This window comes from Sebastes fasciatus, chromosome 1 (genome assembly GCF_043250625.1).
Source record: "Sebastes fasciatus isolate fSebFas1 chromosome 1, fSebFas1.pri, whole genome shotgun sequence".
NCBI lineage: Eukaryota > Metazoa > Chordata > Actinopteri > Perciformes > Sebastidae > Sebastes > Sebastes fasciatus.
Window position 1 is genome coordinate 45,943,540 of NC_133795.1, and position 15,385 is coordinate 45,958,924.

Here is a 15,385-nt window from a genome sequence, read left to right on the forward strand (position 1 = left end):
AACTCTGAGAGTTGTTTCTGAGCTTCAATAAACCTCCAAAAACTTCTGCAAAAATATATAAACTGATGGAGGGAATATGAAGATCATTGAGGGCAGCACAGAAAGGATATTAACTCTCTATTAGCTCAGGTTTGCGATACTTGCAGTCGTCACAACTCTTTGAGTCAACATGGTATTTAATTGTGTACACTGTAGTCTAAATATCAATTGATCTAAAACAGAACCACCACATAAAAGACCTGTTTATGATATATGTTGCTAAAAGATATGTTGTACAGTAGATACAGAAGTAACACCTCAGTATTGATATTGTAATGTTCTACCGCTGCCTCAAAGATTTGAACTGAATGATGATAATGTTGTTATAGACTTCGATCCAACACGTTCTCACCCCCAACTCGTCAAACACCGCTGCTTGGTCAGTGCCCCTCAGCATCAGAGACCAACGCACGGGGTAACCCTCTTGAGTTAATTTTGGACGGACCAGGGACAGCGTGTCAATATACGCTTGTTACATGCAGTGTCCTTTCAAAATAAACTTCCGTTTTCACAGGAAGTTAGGCAACACAACCACTTAGGTAGGGTCAGGAAACGGTCGTGGTTGACGTTAACTTCGCTGACCAGCGACTCACGAGACTCACGATAAAAACGGACTGACTAAGGACTGACGTGACAAAATAAGTCAACGTTACTTTTGGTTTCACACGGGACGTGAGCACCGGTCTCCTGGTTGAAAGTCTTGTGTTTGTTTGACCCGTCCACTACCCTTCCCTCCCTGAGCAGACTCTCAAGCTATTAATACTATGTCACTTGCTCCCGACGCTGCGGGTGGGTTTACATTGGAGTTAGTTGAAAGCCCGGTTCATCACGTACTGTCGATAAGGGGTGCCTCCGTGCGTCGGTTTCCGATGCCGAGGGGTACTTACCAGTATTTGACGGGTTGGGAGTGAGAATGGGTTGGTCAATCCATCACTATTATCTATAATAGTTATATATCAGTCTATACAGGATTTTGCAGGCTTTTTTGGGGGATTGTTGGCCTAAAATGCCTGATTTTGCAGCAGCTTTTCTAAAAAATTGCAATGCATGTTGCGATGTTTTTAGTCGTTTTTTTGCAATAGAATTGCAAGAGCCTATAAAAATTGCAAAGATTTGTTGCAATTTATATATACATACATATATATATATATATATATATATATGTATGTATATGTATATGTGTATATATATATATATATATATATACAGTATATGTATATGTATATGTGTTCTGCTCAACAAAATTAAGGGAACACTTAAATCACACATCAAATCTTGATGAACAAATTATTCAAGTGTGAAATCTTTACTGATGTACGTTGTATAATTTGTTGAGAACAAAATTACGTAACAACGGTCAATGAAACCAAAATCGTCAACCCATTGAGGGCTGGATTCAAAATCACACCCAAAATCTAAGTAAAAAATGTAAATCACATTCTGATCCAACTTGCTGGAATTGCATCACGGCATCTCCTAATGTGACCCAGTAGTGTGTACGGCCCCCCCGCGTGCCTGTATGCACTCCCGACAGCGTCGTGGCGTACTCCTGATGAGTCGGCGGATGGTATCCTTGGGGATCTCCATCCTGGTAGGGTGTTGTACTGCACTTTAAATACCTTTTTGTAAATATATCCTATCGTATTTTATTACGATTTAATATCATTTAAGTACTAACTGTACAGGCAGCATACAGGTCAGTCGCTGAGGGCTGCTGGTCAGACTTTATAAATACACTGGAGCCGTAATGGTATTGTACTGTACCTACCAACCCACAAAAACATCTGCCCAAAAACATCTGGCCAATCGGCCCAACAGATTCTTATTACAGTCCAGCATCAGAGAGCACAGCATGGCTCGCTGTCTGACACACAAAAATAGTCTCTTTTGGCAGTAAATACATTACCATCTTCTCACATTCACCACATGTTTTCTTTTTACACGTGTATTGTTAGAGAACATGTGTGTGCAGACACAGTGACTGTTTCTGTATAAAGGTCATCTGTTTTCCCACGCTACAGACGTCCATTCATTAACACCAACTCCTACTCATTTACACCTCTGGCTCATTGTGAGGAGGATGAGGATATACACTGTTATTAGCCATTGGTAGGTCTCTTATAAATCTTTATCTTTTTTTAGATTAATTTACTTTCTTTAAACTTTGGCATGGTAGCAAAGTGCAGAACTACTAGATTCTAAAAACGTATATGTGTCTTTATGTACAATTTTAATCCAAAAACGATTCACTATACCTATATCAAAGAAATATAGTGGAGTGAAAGGTACAATAGTTTCCTCAGAAAGTTAGTGGAGTACAAAGATGCATCAAATGGAAATACTCAAGTGAGATACAAGTACCTCAAAATGGTACTTAAGAACAGTACTGGAGTAAATGTACTCCAAAAAACAGCCACACAGAACAAAAATGACAAATCAGCTTTACTCTTCATCCCTGAAGACGAGAGCTGACAGCCAATAAATGAACCACATCCTCTACGATGAATTCCAGTTTCTTGATTTGTAGCTTTTATTCGGGTAAATAAACCATCTGAATTCTCTGTAGGAAAATAAAAACTGCTGGCTTTTAATGAGAGAGAGAGAGTATCATTCTCTTTTTTTCGATCTTTGCCTCTCTGTCTCTTCAGCTTCTAAAGGAAATGCTGTGCTTCTGCTACACCACAGAATCTCATCCATTATACATTCAGGGCTGCAGGGATTTGAGTGATTCCACTAACACACACACACACACACACACACACACACACACACACACACACACACACACACACACACACACAGACACACACATTAAAACAAAGGACAGTACACACACACATGCACACACACAAACCAACAAGTCCTTGAAAATAAGAAAATAATGGAAGGACTCCTTCCTGTGTCGCCTCATTATTCTTACATTATGTCACAGAGCAGAATCAGGCTTTCGTCACAGAACCAACAGACAGACGTATGTCACACACATCATGCTTCGACCTGACGCAGATTTTAATCTGAAAGATGTTTGGTCAATGTCTGTGAGCGGGAACAAAACGTTAACGGAAGGCATCAGCAAGCATGGCTCCAAAGCTTGAACAGTATCGGTTGCACGGTATAGTGGCAAGGACAGAAGAAACAAAGCACCGGCACGCTCAGATGGAAAGGTTGTTTTTTTTTAGTTTATCGTGGGCAAAAAAAAGAATGTTCTTCAGCTAGAAGCCCTCATCAGTGTCATCACTCTAGCAGTAATGGCAAATGTTATACACGCAGGTGAGGCAGAAACACCGATCAGGAAAGAGAATACATAATGGGAACTGTTCTTGAATGCACCGCCTAGAAACGGCCTCTCCTAACAAAGGAACCGCCATAGTCAGAAACAACAAGGACTAATGTCACAAGCTGAAATATTATATTAAAAAAAACTAATTCACACTCATTTCTTTAACACATTAACGCAACATTTGCAATGATTTTTAGGTTTTAGGTTTTTAGGTTGTAGGTTGTAGGTTTTAAAGATACTCATATACTATGCTCACATGAAACTGGAAAACCTGATGAATCCATCGGTACCGACCATGTCATACTAGCTTGTCGCGAAGGAGGTTAAATAACGCTCCAAACTTGAGTTAAATGTTGTCGAGGAAAAACTCTCATGTCCATTTCCAAAGGGGTCTCTTGACCTCTGACCTCCAGATATGTGAATGGAAATGGGTTCCATGGGTACCCACGAGTCTCCTCTTTACAGACATGCCCACTTTATGATAATCACATGCAGTGGTTCTGGACAATATCTGTCATTGTTTTGTGTTGTTAATTGATTTACAATAATAAACATATACATACATTTGCATAAAGCGGCATATTTGTCCACTCCCATGTTGACAAATCTCCCTTTAAGGTTCATTTTGAACAGATGAAAATGTGTGATTAATTTGCGATTAAATATTTTAATCGATTAACAGCCCTAATATTAAGTTAATTTATTTTATTGAACACATACTTGGAACAGTATGGACCGGTTTCACCTAAGCATCGCTCACTGATAACACTGATAGTTAACCTGGAGGACGTTCACGTGCAGCAGGTAGAAAAAAACAACAACATATTTTTTATTAATTCGAGCTCATCATTTTATTTCCAACATATCTTATCTTTTAAATGTTATTGCGTTTTATTTGTTTTATTTCCATTTTAATTTGTACAGTTGTAATTGTCTGATTCTATTTCACTTCAGTCCTGAATTGTTTTTCGTTCCTGGTTCAACCATGGGCTGTCAATCGATTCAAATATTTAAAAGTGATTAATTGCAAATTAATTGCACATTTTATATCTGTTCAAAATGTATCCAAATTTAATTACATTTGCATTTAGAGTATTAAGAGCGGGCTTTATAACCTGTGCTCAGCTGATTCTAAGATGTTGGAAAGAGCCTCATACACCTGTACTGGAAATATGGAAGGAACAAATGATGGAAATAGTTAGATGTGGAAAGATGCTGATGGGAAGATTGAACTGGAAGAATGAAATGATTAAAGAACAATGTGACAGCGTTAGTGGGTATATGTCCGGAGTGAGAAACCCAACCTTATCAAGATTCTGATGGTTTGATACAGCACATATGTAATTATTTGCATGCGCCAATGCCCACTGCATTATTGAAACCAATAATTACCTTTCTTTTATTAATAACTGTTAGGTTTCCTGCCTACTCATTTGTTTGTATTGTTTTTTTCACCTTTTTGTTGCTGGATATAAATGTTATAAAACTTAATTAATCTTCAAATTATATCTAAAAATCAGCAGTAAAGGTACTTTTTCACCGCAAAATACTTTACATTGATAAACATTATAGTGTCATAAAGCATGTATTGCATGTTTATGTAGTGTTCATAAATGCTACACGGCGGGCGGGTGTCCAGAATGACCTCCACAGACAGAGCAAATCCTCCAGAGGATGCAACCCAAGGTGGTCACGGAAACGGCTTGCGTTCCCACGGCAACGAGGGAGGATGCCGTGGTGACCGGGACATCCCCCATGGCGACGGCTCAACTCCAGGGCACCGGGGCCTTTTGCTATTTGGCTGTGTTCTGTGTGTTATCAACACCAGCAGACACTGACAGACAACATCAATATTCTGATGCTGCGAGTCGCTTCAGAAATCACGCCGCTCGTCATCATTTCTGATTATTCAACGGTGATAAAACAGCAGAAAGAAAATCCAGTTATGTGTCTGCAGAGTGACAAAATCATTGTATCTCATCTGTCTTCTGCACGTCTGCATATTTGTACATAAAACAACAGTCAGTTGATGCATGTGTCTGTGTTTCCCTCCATCTGTCAGTCTGTCTACAACTCCTCTCACCAAACTCAAATTATATCTCTATAAATATATCTATATAAAACCAATCATATCTTGGTCAGATCTGTCGAAACAGATTTCTTCTTTAGTGTCACGTCAGAGTGATTTAAGAGAATTTATACTGATGTGAACGAGTGCTTCAGACCTGTCGTAAGAGTCTGTCTGTTCAGTCTGAGCTGAAAGTGATCAGGTATGGTTGGAAGTGTTGCTCCAGGCAGGCAGACACTCATTGGGCGTCACCAGTCTGCCACAAGCTGCTAGCTGCTAGCTAACTGTAAGTACACAGTGTCACTGCAGTTTGTCAAATAATCACAAAATGTAATCTATTTGATTGGTGTACATAGACACAAATTTCCTTTTTAATTTTGTGACGCTCAGCACGACTTTCAACGACGTATTTTTTGTGCGTTTTTCTACGAATGTCCAGCAACACGAGACGTACGTGTCAATTTCCGCTCCAGTTTTTTCAAAATAAAACTACTCCGTTAGGTTTAGGAATAGATCGACTTGGTTAGGCTTATGCAACAAAACTACTTAGTTACGCTTAGGAAAAGATGGTGGTTTGGGTTAAAATAACACCAGAAGTGGTGTAACTTAAGTACGGAAGTTACGTGACGAAAACTAGTTAGTTAGGTTTATGAAAAGATCGCAGTTTGGGTTAAAATAACTCTGGAAGTAATGTAACTTAAGTATGTTCTGGTTTCACACAGGACACGAACACCGGTCTCCTTGTGAAAGTCCTGTGTTTTTGACCCCCCCATCCACTCCAACATCCTCCCTACGCGATGTTCGCCACTCTCTATACTTCCCGGTTCACAATTACGTGGATTACATACGAACTGATTTCGTGCTGACCATCACGAAAAAAAACGTGTCTATGTACACAAAACAATACATTACATTTTGTGACTATGTCACGAACTGCTGTGCGACTGGGCTGAACAACAGCCACGTTGGTTGTTGACGTTCATAATGATCATTTTGGGGGAGTGGCTCTGGAGGGAAGCGTGAACCGACGGACTATCGGTGTTGCAGACTTGGAGACTTTCTTGCCAGATTGAACTACTTTTGGAGAAGCCTTTCATTGGAAAAGAGTTGGCAACACTGGGCTGGGTTATTCAGTCAGATATTTTTTAAAATCAAGTGTACTCTTATTAGATTCTCCAGATGACCGACCCTGCCTTTAATCTGGCTGTCTGAGCTCCGCTTAGTTGAAACATATAAATATAAAAAATGCGCGATAATATTTGTGATTAATCACGATTAACTATGGACAATAATGCAAATTAATCACAATTAAATATTTTAATCAATTGAGAGCCCGAGTGTAAAGGCACGGTCACACATGGGCAAGATTAACCTTTGCCTCCTGTTCACTTCCACTCAATGCCAACGAAGGGGCGAAATAACAATCGCTTCCGATGGCAAAATGACTGGTGAACGTTCAGGTGAATATCGCCTCGGCAGGCGGGTCACAGGTGTTGTATCTGTGATTCGCTGCTTTCGTGACATGTTTATAGAACTTTTCAAACTTGACAACAAACACTGTAAATGGGCCCCTTTGCATTTCCTGTTACAATGGTATTTAATACAGCAGCTGACAGGAAGTAAACTTGAACCAAAGCTGTTGCCGTAGCAACAGAATGGCAATTGGAAGGTCTAGAGACATGTCAACTTCCAACCATCGACTGATTGAAAAAACAACCACACACAGTCAGCTTGAAGGTTACAAACATGGAGTCACAACAAGCAACGAAGAAAACCTTGACTGCAGCATAAAAAGGTTCCTTGCTCACTGTGTTATGTCCATTTCACATGTACAAGGAGAGCTCTGTGGCCAAGATGAATGAGACTGCAGCTCCAAACAAAATTAAAGCAGAGTCTAAATCCCATTAAGAACATATCGGGCCTGTTTCCAAGGCAGCGACTCAGCCAAACTTCTGACTGATCCACTTTTAAAGGAGATACTGAATCGACTTTTAACTTCTGTGATTGTCCCGGAGTTTGGTATTAAACAGGGGCGGCTACTAATACTACTACTAAAAATAATAATGATAAATTATTTGTGTTTTAAATATGGAATGCAGCCAGTAATATGTGTAAAATATGATAGAAAATCATCTGTGCAAAATATATGCTTTTACTGCACGTCCCCTGACTCCCCTCTGCCTGTCTGACTCCCCTCTGCCTGTCTGACTCCCCCTCTGCCTGTCTGACTCTCCTCTGCCTGTCTGACTCTCCTCTGCCTGTCTGACTCCCCCTCTGCCTGTCTGACTCCCCTCTGTCTGTCTGACTCCTCTCTGCCTGTCTGACTCCCCTCTGTCTGTCTGACTCCCCTCTGTCTGTCTGACTCCTCTCTGCCTGTCTGACTCTCCTCTGCCTGTCTGACTCTCCTCTGCCCGTCTGCCTCCCCTCTGTCCGTCTGACTCCCCTCTGCCTGTCTGACTCCCCTCTGTCTGTCTGACTCCCCTCTGCCCGTCTGACTCCCCTCTGTCTGTCTGACTCCCCTCTGCCTGTCTGACTCCCCTCTGCCTGTCTGACTCCCCTCTACCTGTCTGCCTCCCCTCTGTCTGTCTGTATGTCTGAAGTTCAGCTCTGGGGCGACGGAGAAATCGCCCCCCAGCAGACGGGTCTATGTAGCAGCTTATCCAATAGCTGATTCAAGCTATGAACGCATGACATTAAATTTAGCCAATCAGCGTCCTCAAATCTGATACGAAAGGGGCGATTATTTATGCCACAGTGGCCGGCAGTAGAAACAGTTCATTTCAGACCGTGCACTGAAGGCGTTTAAAATACTTTGATGAGTTCACTCACATGCGTGCAGGGAGAAGTGCTTGCGTTCTGTAGAGCCCGCGGTTCCAGAGGCCGAAGGGATTGCAGGGGCCACGGTCGACCCCAAGGACCCGACTACCGGACGGGCGGGGATGGCGACGGCCGCCGAGGAGACGGAGGAGTCTCCTCCCTCTCCTAACAGATGCTGGATGGAGTGGAGCTGGAAACAGGGGTCAGAGAGCAGGACGGAGGCAGCCCGAGATACCCTGAAGAAGAAGAAGAAGAAGAAGAAGAAAGAGGAGGTAACGCTCATGTTACATGTTTGGTAACTGACAAAAATACCAGAAGAAGAGTTCAGTAACAACAATAAGAGCTCAACAATAGGAACACACGGATGAATCATAGCAGGACTATCAATTGTCACACATTGACCCCAGACCACACTGAGCAACCACAACCAGCAGAAACACCACCCAGACCACACTGAGCAACCACAACCATCAGAAACACCACCCAGACCACGCTGAGCAACCACAACCAGCAGAAACACCACCCAGACCACACTGAGCAACCACAACCATCAGAAACACCACCCAGACCACGCTGAGCAACCACAACCAGCAGAAACACCACCCAGACCACACTGAGCAACCACAACCATCAGAAACACCACCCAGACCACGCTGAGCAACCACAACCAGCAGAAACACCACCCAGACCACGCTGAGCAACCACAACCATCAGAAACACCACCCAGACACGCTGAGCAACCACAACCATCAGAAACACCACCCAGACCACGCTGAGCAACCACAACCATCAGAAACACCACCCAGACCACGCTGAGCAACCACAACCATCAGAAACACCACCCAGACCACGCTGAGCAACCACAACCAGCAGAAACACCACCCAGACCACACTGAGCAACCACAACCAGCAGAAACACCACCCAGATCACGCTGAGCAACCACAACCAGCAGAAACACCACCCAGACCACGCTGAGCAACCACAACCAGCAGAAACACCACCCAGACCACGCTGAGCAACCACAACCATCAGAAACACCACCCAGACCACGCTGAGCAACAATAACCAGCAGAAACACCACCCAGACCACACTGAGCAACCACAACCAGCAGAAACACCACCCAGACCACGCTGAGCAACCACAACCAGCAGAAACACCACCCAGACCACGCTGAGCAACCACAACCAGTAGAAACACCACACAGACCACGCTGAGCAACAACAGCTCACATCACTTCGGAGCTATCTCTCTTAGAACCAGAAGAAATGGTCTTTTCTATTTTCACACAGTCACACTAACTCTCCATCTCTCACAGCTTCCAACATGATGCATCTGTCATCCATCTGTCTTCATCTCTCCACCTCTCACCTCCCCTGCCCCTCTCCATCTTCCCTCTCACCCCCCCACCTCCTCTCTCCTCTCTCCACTTCCCCTCTCTCGTCCTCTCCACCTCCCCTCTCCCTTCTCTCCCCTCTCCACCTCTCCTCCCCCCACCTGTCCTCTGTCCTCCCTCCACCTTCCCTCTATCTTCCCTCTCCACCTCCACTCTCTTCTCTCCCCATGCTCTCTCCCTCCTTCCCACCTTCCCTCTCTCCTCCCCCACCTACCCTCTCTCCTCTCCAACCTCCCCCTCTCCTCCCCCCCAGATTTCCTCTCTCCACCTCCCCTCTCTCCTGTCCACCTCCCCTCTCTCTCTCCTCTCCCCATGCACTCTCTCTCTCCTCTCCTCATGCTCTCTCTCTCCTATCCCCTGCGGCGCAACTCAATCCAACTTCTCTGCATCAATCTTTTATAGCGGGGCTTTCCACAAGACCCGACTCCCACTCACTCACCCTCTCTCTCTCTCTCTCTCTCTCTCCCTCCCTTTTGTTTCTTCTTATCACTGATACTGTTCTCTGTTCTCCCTCCCTCTTTTTCTCTCTTACTATTTCTGGACTCTTCTTAGTGCCAACCTGCTGTGATGCAAGAGGTGCTGTAGTGGTGTCTTGGTAGGTGGGTGTTGTGTGAAGACATCTGACCCCCGTCCTTTATGCTTTTTACTTTATACTTTTACTCCCCAAAATTTCACGTTTTGCTCCCAGACGTTAATCTGACAGTTGTAGTTACGTCACAGGTTTCGATTTTAAATTAACCCTCTGAGACCAGCGGGATTGCAGGCGATCCAGACTGACTTTACTGTCTTTAGGCTGGAGCAGGTTCAGTGAAGTGAAGGTAAAAATATGAAACTACAAAACCTGATGAATACATCGGTACCGACCATGTCATGCTAGCTTGTTGGGAAGGAGGCTAAGTAACGCTCATAAATTGAGTTAATTTTGGCGAGTAAAAACTGGCATGGTCGTTTTCACAGGGGTCCCTTGACCTCTGACCTCCAGATCAGTGAATGTAAATGGGTTCTATGGGTTCTATGGGTACCCACGAGTCTCCCCTTTACAGACATGCCCACTTTATGATAATCACATGCAAATGTTAAAAGTTTTTGAAACCAAATCACAGCATGGCTTTTTCTATGGTGCTCCTCAAGGTCTTGAGAAGTATTTAACAAAAAATGCTGTTGCAGTGAACTTATTATTTTGTTATTTTCATTCTTTAAAAGTCACCGGAATGCAGAAAACAAAGTCTCTGAAACTCATATTTATCTGGGGAGGACCCCCAGACCCTCCCGCTTTGGTTTTAAAATCCTCCCTATGTTTGAGGTCTCAAGGTTTGCGAGTATGGAGAGGACTACTCTATATATCTGATTGGACTTTCATTCAAGGATGTAGAAAGTCCTCTTTACAAATAGATGTTGTTGATCGAGGGTCACTGACGCTTTTCTGGATCGGAAAACAAATTCAAGCTCCAACCGTACTCTCCCATTATGCAACACTGTGGGCACATCGATTAAATGGAAGTTTGAATCATTTCATTCTTCTTCTTTTGGGGCCAAAACTATTTCATATGTAAATAATACATTTGGTGTCTGAATTATATAGTTTTGATCTGTTAAAAGAGTTACTATTGAAGAAAAGGAGAAAAACATCCAGATAACAGATGACTTTTGAACAGTAGTGTATTTGCTGCCGATAGGTCATCTGTGTCCGTCACAGGAGGGATCCTGAGGGGCCGCCGTGGAACCACAGTGACATTTTCCGGTATTATCTACTCTGACCTTTTCATTACAGCAGCCATGACACCTCACACAGAGAGACTCTCCATCCTTCATCCTGTGTTCCTCCTCTACCTCGCCTCTCCCCTCCACACAGACCAGAAAAAGATGAGAAGAACATCTTGTGATAGAAATCATTGAAAAGAAGAGCAGAGTGAGTCACACCTTACGAGCTGGAAAATGTCAGCGGCTGTGTTTCGAGTCAACCACGAGTCCATTGTGTTCCCTCTTTAATTATGAACCAACAAAAGGGCAAAGTGTTTAGATTGACACGGCTCATTATACATGGAGCGAAGGAAAATGACTCAAACATGAGTGAACGGTGAAAAGAAAATGGACACTTGAATAAACCACAGGGACATGTCTAAGAAAAGGAAAAAGACAATCCTGCGCACCAGACCAAGTGACCATATTCCCTGTTTTTACCACCTGATGGATGAGCATGAGTCAAGTAAACTTAGAAAACAACATTAATATTAACCCCCATCTGACTGGTAGTTAGTGTTTAACACTCATTCTGGGCCTCGTCTCCAAAAAGACAAAGTGGTGAGGTGGTTCAACATCTGATCAGGACGCCATATCGCCTTCCTTTACACGATATCAGACGATTATAGCCCAACACGGCCGTCGTAGGGGATCGGGAACAATAAATGAGTGTCGTGTGCGAAAATCAATCCTCTTATCTCGTGTAGTGTGTCATAGTCCAGTAGTCTGGGACGCCTCACGACACCCCTAGGAAAAGTCTAACCTGTAAGAATTTTTCGTCTCGACACGCCTAGGAGGGATGCCGAGGTTGCTGCTGTCAGGTGGGACAACCAAACTGACTGAAGTATGGACAGCCCAGGAGTGCATCCACAACCCTTTCTTCTTTCTTTTAATTTTCTTTTCGCAACACAAGACCGCCAGCATCACACACACGCTTCTGTTGCCATGATTGACAGTTGCTTCAACCGTCTCCCCAAAGACCTCTGAACTTGCGCATGATTGAGGAGTATGACGTGCCGTGATTGGTCGTGGTCATACGTGTAGTCTTGCCAGTCACCCGACCAAGACACTCCAAGAATTTTTTGGCGCTGTGATCGTTAGATCTGACATGGTGACCATCGTCAAAGACAAAAATATTGTGTAGTCTGATACCGACATAAGAGGTCCCGGGGTCAACCCAGAACACGCTGGAGCAACACATTCTCACTCCCAACTCGTCAAACACCACCGCTTGGTCGGTGCCCCTCGGCATCGGAGACCGACACGCGGGGTAGTACCCCTCTTGCGTTACTTTTGGACGGACCGTGGACGGTGTGTCAATATCAGCTCGTTACATGCATAGTGTCCTTTCAAAATGACCTTCCGTTTTCACAGGAAGTTAGGTTCAGGCAACACAAACAACTTTAGTTAGGGTTAGAAAACGGTCGTGGTTGATGTTAACTTCACTGACTATCGACTCACGGGACTGACGATACCGACAAGTCACGTGACTTAAGACTGACGTGACAAAATAAGTAAAAGTTACTTTTGGTTTCACACGGGACACCAACAGCGGTCTCCTGGTTGAAAGTCTTGTGTTTGTGTTGAATAACGTGGGTGGGTTTACATAAGTGTTAGTTGAAAGTCCGGTTTGTCACATACTGTCGCTAAAGGCTGCGTCGGTCTCCGATGCCGAGGGGCACCGACCAAACTGTGGTATTTGACGAGTTGGGAGTGAGAACGGGTTGGCTGGAGAGATTATATATCTTGTCTGGCCTGGAAACGCCTGGCTTCAGGGTTCCCCAGGAAGAGCTGAAAAACACTGCCGGTGATAGGGACGAGAAGGATCTTATGAACCTTCTTAAGCTTCAGAATTATTTCCCAAAAATATCAGAACTGAAGACACTCTTAGAAATGATGGTAGATGAACGAGTGACTCATCCACACTGCAGGAGGAACCAAAACTACATGATTTGAACATATATACATATATATGTATATATATATACATATATATACATATATATATGTATATATATATATATATATATATATATAAGGGATCCTCGTTTTGAAAAATGTCTTAACCGATAATCGACCCTTGTTAACCGATTATTAACCGTTAACCGACAAGATTTGTACCTCGCATGCAGCATGTACCAGCTGCAGGAGCACAACAGATATTGGTTGACGGGAGTCTCCAGTTCACCGTCCGGGAGCGTTAACTTAGCAGCTACGATGCTGCATGTAGTGTTGCGAACTTACTTTCCCAGTAAAAGTCTCCACCACATATTTAGTTTAGTTTAGCAGGTTGTCAGCTGTCTGTCTGCCTGGCGTAACTTTAGAGAGTGTCCAACAAACTGTGTGTGTATTTGTGCTACGTTAGCAGCTCTAGCATTGCCGAAGGCTTCGTGCTCGCTGCCGCACACATAGTCTGCGTAACTTTAGTGAGTTTCCATCAGACCGTGTGTGTGTTGGCGATGAGTGTAAGGTTGTCGGTGGCGTTCTAGCTGTGAACGTAGGTGTAGCAGTGTGTGTACAGTTTATTTGTTGGTGAATAAATGCTACGAAACTACAACTCCTCCGCTCCGCTCAAGCGAGACAGAGACCGGAGCCAACTTCCTGTATCCTGCAATTCCGGCTAGCCTCTTAAGGTGGACTGTTAAGGTGGACCAGCTTTTCTCCTTAAAGTGACGAGTCGCTCCTCTGAGCCGCTCAGCTTTTGAGTTAATTATTAACATTTCTATTTTTTTTTTTTGTAAATATGTTTTATTGATTTTCACAGATTTTATCCCACAAAAATAATAGATACAGAAACATGTATAAATCAAACAAAATAAATATCATTCATCAGATCTGTTTACAGAGTTAAGTCCAAATTCCCTTCCCTATCCCCCTCCCTACCCACCCACCCATAGGGTCACAGGTTACAGTATACTTTTAGTTGCATGAAGGAAAGATAAACAATAAACAAAAGAGAGGGGGAAGAAATAATTAGGAAAATAACTTATAAAGAGAGAAAAATAAAATAAATAAATGAAAAAATAAATAAATAAATAAATAAAAATAAAATAGAGAGAAAAAAGAGGGGGGGAGGGTGGAGGGGGGCTGCTCACTACTGTAATATGACGTTCATGTTTTCCACTCTACTCTTCGTCAAGGGGTTCCTGCAGAGAGTCATAAAAATCCAAAAAGGGCCTCCATATCTTAGCAAAAGTTTGAGAGGAACCTTTCAGGGTGTATTTAATTTTTTCTAGTTTTAAGAAATACATAACCTCTTTGACCCAGTGAGAAAAGGATGGAGGGGTGCGTTGTTTCCATTTTAGGAGAATCAAACGTCTCGCAAGGAGTGTAGTAAAACCAACGACCACACAGGCCTTGCCCGGTAGACGAGCGCTGGATTCCCTTGGTATTAAACCAAAGAGGGCACAAATTGGGTCCGGGTCGAATTGGGTTCCAAACATTTTGCTAAAAGCTTTAAAAATACTTATCCAGAAGGTGGAGAGATTCGAGCATAGCCAAAACATGTGCATTAAGTCTGCTGGTTGGCCTCTACATCGAGGACATAGAGGATCAACATTTGGATAGATCTTTGCCAATCTTGCATTAGTAAAGTGAACTCTGTGTACGATCTTCAGTTGTATTAAGCCATGCCTAGCTGACGTAGACGATGTGTGTACCAAATCCAAGACAGTGTCCCACTGGTCATCTGTTAAAACCACTCCAAAATCAGATTCCCAGGCCTTTTTTAAATGTTCAGTAGAGCGTGGATTGATGTTGTTAATGAGCTCATAAATCTGGGATATGAATCCTCTGCTATCTGGAGTCAGTTCGAGGAGGTGGTCGACATGCGATTTTATGGGTTCATCCGGAAATGAGTTAAATATCTTTCGTACAAAGCTCCTGATCTGTAAGTAACGAAAGAAATGGTTCTTAGGTAGGTCATAAATTTGGGATAACTGAGAGAAAGATGCAAAGGTACCCTCCACATATAGATTATTGATTGACCTAATACCTTTATCAAACCATAAGGTAAATGCAGAGTCTGTACAGGAAGGAATGAACAT

At 43.2% G+C, this 15,385-nt stretch overlaps 1 protein-coding gene across 5 annotated transcripts in view; it reads right to left on the reverse strand.

Annotated features, from left to right (window-relative positions):
• The window catches only part of rnf123 (ring finger protein 123), a 279,783-nt gene that overhangs the window by 51,050 nt on the left and 213,348 nt on the right, over nucleotides 1–15,385 (reverse strand). For all 5 annotated transcript variants that reach the window (XM_074649864.1, XM_074649888.1, XM_074649882.1 and 2 more), the window contains one exon: nucleotides 8,217–8,440. In XM_074649864.1, coding sequence (XP_074505965.1) covers nucleotides 8,217–8,440 — 224 coding nt within the window. The remainder of the gene's footprint in view (nucleotides 1–8,216; nucleotides 8,441–15,385) is intronic.